This window comes from Pseudopodoces humilis, chromosome 2 (assembly GCF_049639895.1).
Source record: "Pseudopodoces humilis isolate 2021_Gansu_Grassland_sample_001 chromosome 2, ASM4963989v1, whole genome shotgun sequence".
Classification (NCBI taxonomy): domain Eukaryota; kingdom Metazoa; phylum Chordata; class Aves; order Passeriformes; family Paridae; genus Pseudopodoces; species Pseudopodoces humilis.
This window is the reverse complement of record NC_142201.1, coordinates 92946824-92963712: the sequence shown is the minus strand read 5'-3', so window position 1 is coordinate 92963712 and position 16889 is coordinate 92946824. Positions and strand designations below refer to the sequence as shown.

The 16889-nt window shown below is 49.3% G+C and overlaps 1 protein-coding gene across 1 annotated transcript; it reads right to left on the bottom strand.

The window, feature by feature from the left end:
• Positions 1 to 1813: 1813 nt before the first annotated feature.
• DRD3 (dopamine receptor D3) lies at positions 1814 to 15811 on the bottom strand. The gene is made up of 7 exons (XM_005523912.3): positions 15748 to 15811; positions 13176 to 13467; positions 8108 to 8220; positions 6751 to 6893; positions 5506 to 5702; positions 4336 to 4678; positions 1814 to 3487 (listed from the first exon to the last, which is right to left on the bottom strand). Exons 2-7 carry the CDS (start codon positions 13455 to 13457, stop codon positions 3291 to 3293), a joined length of 1275 nt encoding a protein of 424 aa, XP_005523969.2. The 5' UTR covers positions 13458 to 13467; positions 15748 to 15811; the 3' UTR covers positions 1814 to 3290.
• Positions 15812 to 16889: the final 1078 nt, after the last annotated feature.

Genomic DNA, 16889 nt, shown 5'->3' with positions numbered 1-16889 from the left:
CCTGTGTTTTCCTTCCCAGACCTGAAGTTTAACACATACAACATGTGGCACATCTGTCACAGATGGGGAGCCCCAGGTACACTTGGAATAGCAAACTGTGGGATGTGTGGGCTCAGTGGCTCATTCATCTGGGTTCCTGCAGCTGAGCCTATGGCTCTGTGAGCTGGGAGATGGTGGATACAGGGGATAAATGGTGCTTTCAGTCCATTTCTCAGGCGTGCTGTAAATGTGTCTAGACAGGCAGTACTTGGATGGCTGCCTTGTACTTGATGGGGGGATCTGATCTTCCCAATGCATGTTGCCAGCTCTCCTTCATCTCCAAAAGGTCTTAACGCCCCTCAGCTACGGTGGAGCGGTGTCCTGGCTGCCCTCTCCACTCATTTACAAACATCTTCCAGCACAGGGAACCTGAGGTGTCCCATTCCAGCTGCCTGCTGGGGCAGGGTGGAGGTGGGCACAGACTGCAGGGCCCCGTGCTGCACCTGCACACCCACCCAGCCCTGTGGCTGTTCCCGAGCTCCCTTCTCCTCTCTGCACGAGGGGAGGCTTCTGCATTACCCAAAGGCTCTTCTAATGTGAATATCAGCATGTAAATGAATCCTCACAGAATGCAGAGCACAGTGTCACAGCTCACCTCTCCCAGCCAGTTGTGGAGTCAGGGAAAACAAAACACCAACGAGGAAAACGTAGAAAATTAAGGTTAGTAGGAGATACTGAGCAGTTGGAAAAGGGGAATGCAGATTATTCTGCTGTAAATAATGAGTGGGGGTGTGTCTTGGGGGGCCCTCAGCAATCTCTCTGGCTTGCTGGAGAGGGTGGAGGGGCATCACCTGCTTGCACCTTTGATTGCTTCTGTCCCTTGGCATTTCCTATGGGGTCACCTATGTTTGTATTAACAGAGTAAAACTGGGCATGGTGCTCAAGCAGCACTTGAGGGAGGGGGAGACAGAGATTGTTTTAGTTCAGAGTTGAGATTTTGTAATTCCACGAGGGTTTTGTGGTTTTGGTTTCTTTGTTGTTTTTTTTGTCCCTAATAAGTTCTGTGATCTGGTAGTTCAGATCTCAGTAAAGAAAGGACCATATGTTTAGATACATAATCTTCCCCATCCCTTATAGCTGTGTGGACACCAAAATGCTGCTTAGTCTTCTGCCACACCTCCTGTTCTTACCTCTATCCTGAATCATCTTGGGAATCACTCCTTGAAGAACCAGTTCAGATTCAAGTAGGATCAAACTGACCCCAGAGAGATGCTAGGCCAGGTCTTGAAATGAACCTACTCATCCTTTAAAAGATCTTTCTTTTAATTTCCTCCTTTCTGACAATTGTTATACAAAAGCAACTGGACTGGTGGTGTCTGTTATGAAGCATCTTAATGAGAGTTCCTTGAGTGGCAATCTGTTCACAGGTTGGTTCACTCGATCCATACCTCCACCATCCTGTGTGCCGAGTGCCTTGCACGCTGTCCGGCATCTTTGAGCAGATGGAGTAACACTACTGCATGTCTGCCTGGCATAGCTGGGAAACTAATTGAGCATATTTCCAGAATTATCTGCTGGAAGTGCCTACAGCAGCCTTTGATTTCTTTCCCAGTTGCAAGTAATAATAAAGACTTCTTGCGGGTGTCCAGGTGGATGATAATTTTTTACAGGGGAAAGTGTTAAGAGGGCTACAGGTGACAAAAGACTTATGGAAGGAGGCACATTCACCACAAAGATACCAAAACTTCCAATTACACTTGTGTTTTATTGGTTTAAGGCAGTTACAATGCAGTATGGAGGGCACCTGCCCAGGCAAATGACACATGCTCTCCACAAGAACCTCCTCCCAAAACCCAGACAAACCAGAGCAGCATCTAGAGCTCTACTATGTGCTCTGGAGACAGAGGATAACGATTTTGGTTTCATATTAGGAAAGAAAGGAAGCTCTTTCCAGATGGAGAAGCTGTGGCATGGACACAGGCAGGAGCAGCACACAGAGTTATGCCCAAAGCTATCAAACGAGCGTGGCTGACAGCACAGCTAAGCCAAGTCCTGGGAGTGAGAGCTGAAGCCTCTGATCCAGTACAGCAAGGGGGCAAAATGAGAGAACCATGTTGAGGCTCTCTGGCCATGCCAGGTTTGTCTATATGAGGGGAAGAGCATTACAGTGCCCTGACACGAGACCAGCTTAGGGTACATCAGGACTTGTGTGGTTTCTTTTCATCCAGGAACTACTGGAGATGGCTTTGTAGAATACTGCTGGGAAAGGAGACCATGGCAGGGCTGTTATTTGGCCAGCTCCTGGATGCTGGGATACACAGATGCCATATATGATGACAGGAGTATTGGCATGGGGAGTCAGGGAGAGTCCTGGGGCTGATCCCAAGGCAAATGTCCCTTCTTACTGGGAGGAATGTTATGAAACAGCTCTCCCCCAGGTATGGGCTGTAACCAGAGTTATTGCAGCAGCCAGGTGGTACAAACCCTAAATCTAGCAGTGCCGCTGTCAGGCGAGGAGCACAGGTGAAGATTGGTTCCAAAGACATCGTGAACAAGTTTTGAGATGGTGCATGCAACCAGCTGACAAAAGAGGTTTGACTCTATGGCAGCTATCAAGAGCCTTGTTGCCTTAGTGGCCCCAGGAGATCACTGGGGTGTGTGGTAGTTAAGTAGTGGCCAATCTATCACTGGTCCTTGGGTCAGGAGGAGAGGGGACCCTGGGGTAGAGTTGCACTTCTCATGTGAGCTGACCTACCAGAGGCAGGGCAGCCTCCTCTCTACCTTGCAAGGAGCAGTAAAATACAAGCTGGCAGCACAAGGGAAGATTTCATTTCCAACTAGGGCGATTTTCTCTAGAAACTTAGACTGACCCAGTTTTACTGGCAAACCTTTTGATGGAAACAACAGGAAAGCTGTTATTTCTCCATCAGTGCTCCTTTTCTAAGTTTCCTAGTCCAATTTTCACTCTTGGCTCCTGACTGAAGAGATCAGGATCTTTATCAGAGGTCAAGTTCTGTCCTCTTACTAGGACTGCTGTGCATGAGCTGGGTGCCTTTTGCAGGCTCAGGTTCCAGCTGTGGGAGGGCAAATGCATTTCCAGCACGTAGGCAGCTGAGATGAGGGATGCCAGCTGCATTTGGGTTGCGTGCGCCCTGCAAGCCTGTCAGCTCCCAGGAGTGATGCTCTGTGGCGGATGATCTGCTGCTCACCCGGGGCTGTGCCCAGCGCTGAGGGACTCACTGGCTTGTCCCTGTCTTCTTCTCCTCCCAGGGGGCTGCTGCAGACCTGTGCAGCCCGGTGTGGCCCCACAGTCAGCAGCAGAGGATCTTGAGGAAGGCTTTGCGGAAGTCAGTGTTGAAAGTTGTGTAGATGATGGGGTTGAGGGCGCTGTTGACGTACCCGAGCCAGGTGCTGGCACTGTAAAGCCCCGGAGGCACGTGGCAGGATGGGCAGTGGGCGTTGAGGATGTGAATCAAGAAGAAGGGCAGCCAGCAGACTATGAATGTCCCTGGGTTTAAGAGAGAAGCAGAAAACAATCTGCAAGTTTCAAGCAGCAACTATTTGGAAAGGGGCCTGCACTGGTGGCCTCTCCCTCCACCCCCTCGTTATTTCCATGATGTTCCCGTATTTCACAAACAAAACAAAAGGCCACGTTCATTCCTAACAGAGGGATATGGCAAAATCTCGGACTCCTTGGGACCAACTTTGTGAATGGATAAGGCTTCAGAAGTGGCCTGATGACAGACAAAAGCAAGTGGCCACAACTTTGAGGGAAAGCTTCATCCAGAAAGCTGGCTTTAATCAGTCAGGATGAGGGTTGCTGTTATTTCTGTGCTACTACTGAGTTAATGGGAGGGAACAGTGAATCTGGTGACCACAGCAGGTGACGGGGACACCAGTCTCCTGGCTTCTCTACCCAGCTGTATCAACTGGTTCCTCTGCGGCTCCTTGCCTCAGTTTTCCCTTCTGTAATCAGATCTAAGGGCTTCTGCATGTATGGAAACTAAAGATTGTTCCAGCCTTGTAATAGTAAAACAAAGGAAAAGGAAAAGCAAAGGTATTGGCTGTTGCTCCCTCTGGTAGGGCTTGTTGGCCACTGATTTTAAACACAAGGGTGACAAAACACAGTAAATAGAACACTAACATACATGGCTCTCAACATTTGGAAGCATTATTCTAGATCCCTAAATGTCCCACTACTGTCTCTCCTGAGGTTGTGAAGCCATAACAGCTGAAGCCAAGGCCCAGCTTGCATTTTAAAAAAAAAAATCTCAATATTGTATGAGGCGATTCTGTGTTCCTGCAAGTCCCAAACCATCACCCCTTGCACCCACAGGCAGAATTGCTCTCACTCACCCAGGACAATTGCCAGCATCTGTGTAGCCTTCCTCTCCCGCAGCTGGATCAGTCGGGGCTGCTGCTGTGCCGGCCTCAAGCTGCTGATGGTTCTACCATTGCTGAGCCTCCGTACCTCCACTGCTGGCTTCGTGCTCCTCCTCCCTTCCCACCTGCTGTTTTGGGTAGTCTCTGGCGCCTTGGTGAGGGATGCCTCGTGGCAGAAGCTTCGGTACCGCTGCAGGCTGAAGACAGTCAGCAACCTCCTTTTTGTAGACATCTCCTGGCCTGTGCATTTGAGCGAGAGACAGGGGGAAAACGTGCCTTGGCATCTGTTTGGCAAAGCTCTCCTCTCCATGTGTTCCTGCAAAAGAGGATGCCACAGAGGAACTGGAAACCATCCAAACTGCTCATTGGGCCAGAGGATGATGAAGTAAGTTGGAGTTATCCTCAGCCTCACTTGCCTCTTACATTGCACCACGTCCTCTGGGCTGACCTGGGGGTGAAGCAGCAGTTGACAGCTCTTTGCCTCCATCCCACCAAGTGCTAACCTCTCACCTGTGTTTTTGTGTTGGCCCTGCTCCCCTCAGCATCCCCACCCTTTTAATGTAGCCTAGCTGTGCAAAAATGGGTGAAAAGAGTGGATATGCATGACCAGGTAATTCCTTTCAAGTTGTTGTGTTGGTTCCCATGGTTGCAGATATTTCATCTAGAAAGGTCAGTGGAACAAATGTTGCATGCACCATGAGTATTTTGACCTCTTCAGTCTGTCAGATGAAGAGGGTTTTATATTTTAATAACAGAGGTTAAAGCCTGTGAAGCCCTGAGAATGAAGCTTCATAGAGCAAAAATCAATAAATAAAGACATTAAAATCAATAAATGAAGAAATTACCCAGATTTATGCATGGCTGAGAAAACCCTGCTCTGAGGAAATACTGAAGTAGGCTGTGCTCTTATCTACCTGCCACTTCTAGAGGGCAGAGATACACAGGGAATATCATTCTAGAGGTCTGAAAAGGATTTAACTGCAGCTTCTGTGCCTCAGATATCATGGTGTACGAGCAAGGGATGGGATGAAAACATGTCATGTCCTTCCTCATGCTTTCTGGTTTGTGTTTTAACCCTTTGAGGAGAGGAGATGATACATTCCTGTCCTTTTTGACAGCTCCTACTGGCTTTGTGTGGCTTACTTGGTGTGCATAACACGGTTTGGTGCTGACGCTCTGGCTGCCCTGCCGGGTGAGGGTTCGCTTCTTTTGCCTCTGTCTGAGCACGAGGTAAATCCGGACATAGAGCAGCAGGGTCACCATGAAGGGGAGGTAGAAGGACACCAAAGAGGAGTAGATGACGAAACTAGGGTTGGATATGGAACAGACACTGGGATCCCCTGGGGAGGAGAAGAGAGAGAGAGGAGTGGCTGAGCTGATTCAGTTTAGTACAAGGAGGCTCTGGTGTGTTGGCAAAGTGAGACAAAAGGTGGTTGGGGGCAAAAGCAGTCTAAGGAGTGCTGATTATGCTCTGGCTTACCCCATTACCTAAGTGATGCTTAAAATGAACCCAACACAGGGCCATCTAGCATTACCCAGCATCATCTGCCTGCTTTTCTGGCCAAGAGCTTTGTTCTCTTCTCTCATGTCTATTCCCATCCTTTCTCCCATTCCTTTGACAGCCTCTGAGCTGTCTAGATGCAGAGTGTGCATTCACCCCTATCTGTCTGAACCAGGCAGAGGGGGGCAGCAGAATTTCCCACTCCCATCCCTTTCCTGCCTCAAGCACTGCAGAGGATGGAGGGGGAGCAGAGGCTTCTGCCTATGACTCAGTGGGAAGGAAGGCTCCCTTGCTCCTCTGCCTCCAGGGAGACTGTGCTGCCCTAGCTGAGGAAAAGGAAAAAGACCAACCTGCTTCCAAGGTGGAGGCTAAATTCCCTGCCCTCCTCAAGGGATTAGTTAAGGAAGCAGACAGCCAGTGGGATAGGAAGGAGGTTTCTAACAGGCAACACTAATATGCAATCCTTGCTGTTTAGAAATGTGCTCTGGATCAGTCAAAACTCTGCTTCTGAACCTGTTGATATCGGCAAGACGCCATTAAGTCTGGTGTGTGTGTGTGCTCTATGTGCTGCACGTTTTGCTCTGTGTGCTCACAGTGATTGTTTGATGGGAATCTGAAGACCTGGACACCTCGATGGGCATTGATCTGGCAGTAGAGCAGGCGGGTTTGCCCTTTAGAGCAATAGTCAGTGTCTGCCTGAGCAAATGGCAAGTTTATAGATAAGAGCACATGGGGATTTTTCTCTCCCTTCATAGTGTGCTTTCAAGTTCCTTAAAATTTCCTGTAACTTGGCAAATCTTCAGGACCCATGTTAAATGAGCTGGCCATACACAGGGCAGCTCCACTGCCAACCCCTCCTGCGTGCTACTGTTCAGGGTATCACCTACCTGTAGTATTGAAGCCAAAGAGGAGAGGGCATGACACTCCAAAGGCCAGCATCCAGACTATCACAATCATGAGGGAGACCCTCCTGCAGGAGCTCTGCCCAGTGCTGTACTGGTACTGAACTGGTTTCACCACTGCGGTGTATCTGCAGACCAAACCAGCCCCGGGAAGAGGAGACACAGGCAGGAGGGAGGGAAAGGAGGAGGTTTTCAAGAGGAGAAGTGAAAGCAGCACAGGGAACATGATGGTGAATGTGGTGAAGAAATAGAAGAGGAAAGTAAAGAAAATCAGATGATGGGATCAGCAATTTGTAGAAACGGTAAGTGGGGCATGGAGGGGCGGAACAGAGGAAATCAGAGTTAGTTGGCAGCAGTGCAGAGAAACGCTCAGCAGAACTCACAGCATGTGAAGCTACAGGGTTTGGGCTACCAGATGGATCAAGAAACCCCAGGAAATCCCTAACCCTCAAGCCCCTAAAGTTATACGGGCACTGCTGCGCAAGAGCACTCCCTTGAGTAAACACAAACTACTGAACTCTTTGTCTCAGCTGCCTGGTCTGGTGTTAGCCTGACAGACAGAGGGTTTGCCCAGGGGCAGGTGTCAAGGACCTTCAGTTGCTGGGGTGCCCCAGGAGATGCAGCTCAGCAGGGCAAGGATTTGGAAGGCACAGGAGTCTCATCTTTAAGAGAGCTTGGGGGCTGTTCCTTGCAGACAGAGCCAAACTGAAATGGGGATACAGATTCCCATGGAGGAACACCGGACCAATGCAGCATTGAGAGCTGCCTTGCATTATTATCCTTGAACTACACTTTACAAAGGTACAGCACGCAGTATTTTTCCCTCCTCCTACTCCTTGGTCCCAGTAGGATCACATGTGCCAAGGTCTTGGCTCCCAGCCCTCAGCATTGCTTAAAATAGGCTCAGTTTTAAAATGCAGAAAACCAAGGCAAAGCTCAAGATTACACAGCAATAATCTTCATCTCTCCCTGTGTATATGCCAGGATTTGGTTTAATAAAGCTTCACGAGTGAGATCTCCAGTAGGAGAAACCCTCTTTGACACTCGGTGGGAGCTGGATGACCAATTGTGGTTCCTGCCTTTAAAAATCTCGAGGATGTGGTTAACCATCTACTGGGATGTTTTATTGCTTGTGTCTCCCTGCCCTCCAGTGCAGACCTCTTCTTGCACAACGTGAGCAGAGCCACACTGACAGCAGTAGTGGCAGGGACAGGCCTCCAGGGGTTTGCTGTTCTGAAGACACCGATGCTGTCTGTGCTCACCCCACTTTGTCCCTGCCCCACTGGGGCACAGGGCTGACCCCCATACCCAGACCGTCCCTCTGGATGCTGTTGTGTCTCACCTGTCAATGCTGATGGCACAGAGGTTCAGAATGCTGGCTGTGCACATCATCACATCCATGGTGACAAAGATATCGCAACAGATACGGCTGAACGTCCAGACCCCTCCGGTCACCTGCACCAGCAACACAAAACTGTCAGCCTTGCTCTGCACCAGGTCCTGACAAGTTATGTGTAAGAAGCTGCTCTCCTCCAAGTATCTCAGCAGCTGGAGGAGTTCATGTCCACAGTGATGGGCAGAGGGAAACTGAGGCACCTGTGTTGTGTGCAAGATAACACAGCAGTAGGTCGTGGAGAAGGAGCCTCACTTTCATTTCAATCCTTTATTTGCTCTTGCAAAAGGAGGCAGGGAGAAGAAACAGCAGCTATCTCTCCTCTCAAGGCCTAGCATGATAAATTGATTTAAGTTTGATATCACTGTATTTATCCTCTGATTAATGATTATCTGAGAAAATCTAAGGGCTGTAAGTCTTTCTCAGCTTAGCTGCCAGAGTGCTCTTACAGGCAGCGAGCTGGAAAAGTGCTGCAAGTTTTTGCATTTATGTATGAAACTGAGATCTGAGACTAAGGCTTCTCAAAAACCTCATTTGACTTCTTATCTCAGTTACAGATTTTGATTATTAGATCTGAGTGAGAACTCACAGGCTATTCAGATAAAGGGGCTTGAGTTGCTACCAAGCTGTTCTGCTTGTTTTGAATTTTTCATCTGAAGTGTGTGGTTGTGAAAGCTCAGCCACAGGCAGTCTTAGCTTTGGAGAAAAGTGGGTTTTGGAGCAGCCACCAAGTTCTTGACAAGGATCTTTTGGACTGACAAGCATGCTCCCAAGCACTGTGTGGCCCTGCTCGCCTTGGGGTTGGGATGACAGCCTGATTCTGAGGGAGGTGTCTGCCTCCATTCCCATTGCTTGTAGGAGATGGAGGGCAGGCTGCCTCCTTGTTCAACTGCAAACAAACCCAGTGCTGTGCTGGACGGGGAAGTAGGAGAGAAAAAAGGGGGAAAGTCCATGCTTGGGAGGGAGCCTGGATTTTAGCCTTCAGCCCTGTAGATCCTGCTGTTTCATCTGGATCCTGGGAAGCTGTCAGAAACTGCCACTACTTCCTGGTCTCTCTGCTTACATTTAGACACCATCTGGAATACTGCACCTGCTTTTGAGGCATCAGTAGAGGAAAGACATTGATAAACAGAAGTGAGTCCAGTGGAGAGCCACCAAAACAATCCTGTGAGGACCAGCTAAGGGAGCAGGACTTTTTCAGTCTGGAAAAAAGATGGATTTGAGGGGTGGGAGAATAACAGCCCTCTAGTGCCTAGTGGGAGGTTATTGAAAAGGTTGAAGGCAAGTGCTAAGAAGATGGACCTGGGTTTCTCACAGCAGTGGTGTGGTGGGAGGACAAGAAGCAACAAGAATGAGCTGGAAGAAAGGTACAAACTGGTTATGAAGGTTACTTTTCTGACTACAGGGACATTGGACAGTGGAGCCAGTTGCTTGGTAAGTCTGTGCAGGATCTATCCTTGGAGTTTTTCAAAATCCATTCAAAAATGCCCACCCCAGCCCATACTGGAGAGGGTGCCACAAGTAAGCTTGGCTTCTCAGGCAGTGGCTCAACCCTGTGAGTGTTGGTGCCTAGGAAGGATGCAGCCCCCTGCATCCTAAATACAAAATGCACTCTGTGAGAATTGTTTAAGAAATAATCCTGAGAAATTTAAATGGTTTTCATAGTGGCAGCATTCCCACACATGGGCACTGAAACTTGCTGAGGTGAGCTGTGTCTTTAGGGTGTTCTCTGCTGGACCCAGCTGCTACATTTCAGAAATCAGGTATTGAATGAGGCAGTCTTCCCTCAGACCCTCTGACCCTGAATTAATTCAGAGGAGGGAAATGGGAATTAGCTTGCAGAATGCAGAAGGGAACTGTGCTTTCTTCTCCAGTTCTCTTGATAATGGTAGTGCTCCATTGTTTTCTTATAAAAAAGTATGTAAAGGGAAAAAAGAAGTCAAAACCATTGAGCTTTTCTGCACAGGTAAACTACAAGACATGCAAACTGAAGGCTGTCCATCTGAGATTAGGGACCTTAATAGGTAGGTTCAGCTTCCAGAGAAACACTACACTGGTTTTACTTTAGTTTCATAGTTTGAGATCTGCTTGACCACCTCAAGATATATTTAAAAAAAAAAAAAAATGTTGGAAGCCTTAGCAGTGGGACCCAGTAAGGGATGTGTCTGCAGTTTGAGGCAAAAGGCAATGTAGTTTCTGTGTGAGCTGTGGAGTCTAAAGAATATTTCACCAAGCCAGAGGCAGATGTTCACATGAAAGGCAGCTGCTGCTAACCCAGCAGATGAACAAGCACTTAACTGAGGGAGTTAAATTACTTAACTGAGGTCCTGAACACACTGAAATGCTGAGCTCAAGAATGTGAACCATAAAAACTGAAGAAGGTGCTGGTAGGGAAGGCTCAGAAGTGAGCCCTCTCAGGATGATGCTATCAGATCACACTACCTGCATACTGGACTGTAGCTGGTGTAAGATGATACTTGACAGATCACAATGTTGGGGCTTAAAACCCATTCTCACTTGACACTTTTAAATTGGAGAGTAGCTCTGCTGGAGTTGCTGAAGTAGTTAATATTTACCTGTGGGGTATACAAACCCAGAATTTATTCCATAATTTAACAGTGAAGAAAAGCCTTTTTTTATATGCTTTGTTCAGAATTTTAAAAATTCTATTTCTGCTCTTCGTTTTATTGCTCTGTTCTAATCATCTTTGCTACAGCAGCTAGAACCTGCTAGTCTGCATTTCTGGTTTTCAAGTGCTAGCAGGGTACCTGTTCTTTATCCCTCTGGTGCTTTTTGTCCAGGAATCTCAAAGGATATCCCAGGTATTAATTGAATGAATCCTCACATCTGTCTGGGTGAGGTGGATGGTCAAACATTATTCTCTTACAGCTGATGAGAGCAACTGCAGAGAGATGAGCTGATACAATCTCTCATTACCACTCGGTGATTATGCAGTAGAAGATTGTCCAGGGTGAAATCCTGGCTCTATCAAACACAATGCCAAAGATCCCTATAGACTATTCAGGTCAGGTTTTCACCTAATCTTCCTTAACAACCAGTCTGCTTTATCTAAAAAATTGTGGTGTTATTATTTTTAACTTCCAAACTCTATAGGAAGCTTTCCAGTTTATGAATGCGCAATGATTATTTTTTTTAACTTACGCATCTCCACCACTCTCCTGAATTCTTAAAATAAGCAACAGAATCTCCACAATTCAGATAGAAATGGGGATGCCACACTGAAAAGCATATGGATAGGAAAGTAGGAAACCAAGTTGCATCAGGCCATGGCAGGCATGAAAGCCTGCATGAAAGTGCATCTGAGCAGGCTCCCTGAGGAGTTTTGTGTTTGAGAGCTGATGCTTGGGGCTGCTGCTGGCTCCTGCAGCTGTGTGATGGCTGCTCCTGGGTTTGCATGGTGGCAGTGCAAAGAGCACTGGTGGTCAGGACTGCTGAGCTGCAGGAACTCAGCTCTGTCCTCCCTCTGACACCAGTCCAGTGCAGCTCCTGAGCTCACACAGCAGCTTAGGTCTCACTGCTCCCATGTGAGAGACAAGATGAGGAGACTCCCACACAGTCTCAGCAGATTAGACCTCAGTGACAACCTTCTTCTGAAGCTTTCTTCCACTTTGGAGGTAGAACTGGATGTTGTGAGAAGATTGAGGAGGGTGTTCCCAGTCATGCTGCTGCATGTCCTCCTCCAACTATGCAATGACTGCAAAGCATGATGATGTTTAATTCCCTCAAATTCCAGGGGGCAGGACACCCTGCTGCCACTGTCTTGGAAACCTTGGTGAGCTTCAGCAGCCATAGCACCAGGGATCAGTAAAGAAGAGGGCAGCAGTATTGGTGTGTCACACCCACATGGTGGCCCCCAGAAGATTGCTAGATGCACTGCTGATTAGCACTTCCGTGCCAGAAACCTCCTTAAGTGGAGATGAGGATTTTGAGACTATAAAATGTTCCTGTTGCTGCTCTGTCACAGCCTTCCCAAAAGATTTCCCAGAAAGAGACAGTTCTTGTCTGCATGATTGATAAAATAACACATTTCATGGCCACTGATGACTCTAAAAATGAAGTGTAAAGCACAAACTTCACAAGCGGAATTTAAATCTGAGGCATTCATCCACCTTAAGCTTCTCCATAAATAAGGGCCAGTTCTGAAGTCTGGTTTGGCAAACCTTAAGTAGATGAATAGGTATTCTACACAGTTTTAGGGACTGAATGATTTTTTGGCAATTTCAAGGCTCATGGTGTATTGAAGCATGATGCCATTTCTGCTTCATTGATGGCCTTGCTGATCCATAAACAGTAGCGAATACTGAAAAAAACTTTGGGGCTTTTTGGACTGTTTTTTAAATCTCAGTCTTTCTGGAGTCTGACAGCTCAGTTCCATAGGAAGTGCTGTGCAATGCCATGATTGGGAGTTCAGGTTTGGGATGTGTATGAGCTCTTTTCTCTGTTGTTTGGATGACTCTTGCATCAGCTGCTTTGATTATTCAAGCTCCACAGACAGAAATTAGTCTTGAATGGGTCTACAAACACAACTAGGAAATGGACCTACTGTTGTGCTCACAAATCATGACTAAGGCATTGCATGGGGCAGAGGCTGCTCCGCAGATGTGCCTTAGTCCCACCCTGTCCACAGCAAGGCTGAGTGCCAAGTATTTTCTAAAGCAAAGCACAATGTGATTTCATTAAGGATTGGAATGCACTTGAGCTGATAGACTATTCCAGTCCAAAATAAAGCTTGACTTTTAATAATATTTTTTAGTTGAAATCAAACTGAAGAGTCTAATTCTATCTTGCTGGGATGGCTTCCTTCCCCCCCCCCCACTTATTCCTTTTTTATTTAATCATTCCATGCAGCACACCCAAGCAGTACACAGCCTGCAGGACAGCTTCAGGGCCGTTCCACACAGATCACAATGAATGTTGCTACTGCCCTCATTAGGAACATGACCAAGCATGCAGTGACGTGGTGAAATTCTGCTAATCATTCCTGAGAGGTACTCACCTCCAGGTACACCATCCATGGCATCACCAAAGTAGCCACCAGCAAATCTGCCACTGCCAGGCTCACCACGAGGTAGTTGGTGGTGGTTTGCAAGGTGCGTTCCCTCAGCACAGCCAAGCAGACCAGCACATTCCCAAAGATGATGGCCAGAATCAAGATGCAGTAGCAGAGGGCGTAGTAGGCGTGTGAATGGGGCAGCTCAGGCTCTGTGGTGCTGTTTGCCCCACAGGGAACGGGGTCTGTTGTGTTAGGATGGCTGCTGGCTCTGGTGAAGACAGCCATGGGGCTGCCACTGCAAAGAGAAAGAAACAGAGGAGTGAAAATCAAAGCTCTGCAATAACTGTGGAGAACAGTACCTCCTTTGGGTACTGGTATGTTTTTTATACTTTCCTTACGAATTCTCCCAATCAGAGAGGTCTTTTTTCTGCTCATATATGGGCAGAGCTTTGCTTAAATATTTGCTCGGCTTGTTCTGTTTTTCATTGAATCTAAACCAAGGGAATCAAGGAATGCAAGATTTCACCTCCTGTGTGCATGTGAAAGGTGGATCTTAGCAACCAATACAGCAGTTTGGAAAGAGGGAAATGGTTTTGAGATGCACCAAAGTCACGCCACAGTATAAGTCAGCTGGGAAAGAGTGCAGCCTCCAAGACAACAATTTGAAATGATGAGGAAGACCCAACACAGTTACCCAAACATACTAGGGCTTGGCCAAAATTTGGAACTTTTATCTTTTCTTCTGGGAAGTATCCTCTTCCTTCTCTCATCAAGAAATGTCTTCAGTAACTTCACACACTCGAGTACTTGGCAGCCTGGCAGAGCCTCTTGATCCCTGGCTGCCCGGCAGCAAGCACCACCTCCAGAATTCCTCCTTTCCTGCAGCATGTCCCAAGCCCTGCCTGTCTTGGTAAAGGGTTGACTGCTGGTGTGCTCCCATTCCATCCATACTGTGCTCTGTGTTTTCCATGCCTGGCCAGAAGATGTGCCTCCTGTGCTGAAAAGCAAACCAACTTGATGTTTGGGATGAAATAATGGAAAGATGCTTGCAGGGTGCTCTGCATTTCTTTTTCTTACAATAGATTCAAGTCTGCTCTCAGTAACCTACTCTTCCTTGATTTAAGAGGAGGATTTTTTTCCACAAATATGAAAGCTGCTGTACCGAGGCTGTTCCATGACATTTAATGGCTTGTATCTTCTTTTCCTTTGCTACTGCTCCTGTTGCTGAACTCATCATCAGGTATGACAGGTATGAAAAGCAAGGACAAAACACTGCAATGCCAGTGGTATAAATATTACTCTGTTTCACCTCACCCCTTGAACAGCAGCATCTGTGATACACAGATGCTGCACAGCTATACTCCTGGAAGAGTAGCTGTGCAATAGGTAATAAATTGCTCCAGCCCCTTGGGATTTACTCATCCTTAAAACTGGCGCCACTCTCCTCTGATATTTTGTAGCTGGGAGAGGACAAGGGTTGAATGAGATGGAAACTGAACTTCCCCATGTCCTGTGAACACAGGTCCCTCAGAACAGGGGTGAAACAATCTCTTATGGCTTGTGCTTGTCTCCTCTAGCTTTCTTCTGCCTGACCATGACAAAGAAGTTAAGCTTTCCACTGGGTCATGAAGATCTCTTGTAGCATGAGTGCTGCTGCTGAGTCCAGGACTGTTCATAAAATAGTTGTGCTGCAGCCACCCAAAGACAGGATTCATTTTACTGTGTCCCTTGCACGGACACAGTTCCTAGTCTGGGAATTCTGTACTGTCTGGAGCCAGGAAAGGCTGGTTCTGTAGTGCTGGAAAAAGCAGCTGCCTAGGTGATAAGCAAGGCCAGAACAGGGAATGAACAAAACATCACCCATAATATATATAACCAGAAGGCATAAGACATCCCAATACACCACTTGGCTGTGGGTTTCCTGTCTTGTCTTCTGTTCCTTATATCCATGAGCACTACCTTCGACTCTCATCCCAAAGTCGGTCTTCCCTACCAAGATCCCTCCCAGCCCTTGCAGGTCCCTCATCCCTGGACTGTTCTCCATCCCCCTACCCCCCCCACTCCTCCCCAGTCCTGCTCACTCCGGCCAGGGCGCTGCCAATGCAGGCACGTACCAGCGTACCTGGACACCCTCACAGAGGGGTGGCAGGACACCCACCTGGTAACGGGGAGACAAAAGTGCTATGGGGACAAGCGTCTCAGCCGCGGGGAAGAGCAGAGGGAGGGGAAAGGGTGGGGGGAAGGACGCTCCTCCCGTGGGTCTCCGTTCAGGATGGGTCGGGGCGCCTGTCCCGGCCCGCGTGGCAGGTCCAGGTGCGGGGAAGGGTTCGGGGTCCGAGCGCAGGGTCCCGGCGTGGCGGCGGCTTTGTGTTCGTCTCCAGCTGCGGCCGCCGCTCCGCTCCCGCACCCGAGGGGCAGCGGGACCCGCGCCGCTCCCCGCGCTGCCCCGGCCCGGCTGCCGTGTGCCCCGGCCCTGCCGAGGGGACACCGGGCACGGAGGGAGGCGGGGGACTGCGGGAGAAGGGACTGCCGGCACCGGGCGGGAGGGGAGCGGGAGGCAGCAGTCAGGACTTACCCCCGGCCCGTCGGGCCGTGCCGCCGCCGAGCACAGCTCGGTCCCGCTCCTGGTCCCCGGTCCCGCTGACTCCCGGCCCGACCCGCTCCCTCCTGCCGCCGTGCCCGGCGCGGAGCCGCGGGGCGGGACCGGGCTGGCCACCTCCTCCCGCCCGCCCCCTGCCCCGGGACCCCGCCGTGCCCGGCGAGGGGGCAGCCGGGCAGGGCTGCGCTCCCCGTGCCCTCCTCAGGGGCTCCAGAGGTTGTCCTTCTCCTCAAGGGACGCAGCCGAGGGCGTCTGGGCGAATTTTGGAGCCGGGGTCCGCAGCAAGGGCGTGCTTTGCTGAGGGATGGACCTGCTCCTGTCGGGAGGCGAAGCGGGGCGCTGGGAGCCCGGGAATCCAGGGGAGCTGGGAGCCAAGGGAGCCCGGGAATCCAGGGGAGCTGGGAACCAAGGGAGCCCGGGAATCCAAGGGAGCTGGGAACCAAGGGAGCCCGGGAATCCAGGGGAGCTGGGAACCAAGGGAGCCCGGGAATCCAGGGGAGCTGGGAACCAAGGGAGCCCGGGAATCCAGGGGAGCTGGGAGCCCGGGGAGCCCGGGGCGCCGGTGATGCGGGCGAGCGCAGGGAGATGCCTCGGCCGGGGTTGCTTGCCCAGCAGATAGAAAGTTGTCATTTAAAAAAAAACCAACCACCCAAACAACAAAACAAACAGTTGAAAAAAATTATCAAAGCAGAGATGATTTTAAGAAGGGGGAGGTTTTAAAAAAATAAAAATCTTTAGATAAACTACCTTAAACCTGAGAGGAAGGTAATCTGGGAGGAGGCTGGAAAGGAGACTAATATTTGGAAGCATCCTTCTCCAGGGACCACTGCCAGTAGGCACAGCACGAATGGCCATGGCACAGCTACTGACCCTGGCACACCTCTGAGATGTGGCTTCCCTTGAGGTCTGAGGTCAAGTCTCTGAGGCACAGCTCTCCTCAGACTGTAGTCACTGTGATGCCAGTGGATCTTTTCTCTCTGGAGATCACGTTGTGCCCACCACACACTCTGGCACAGCAAATGGGGCTCGCAAGGAGCTGTCAGGAAGGTGCAGGAAGCTCAGTAGCAGGGCTGAGGTTTCCCTTTGCTGCAGGTATGACTTGTGGCTCTACCAGGAGG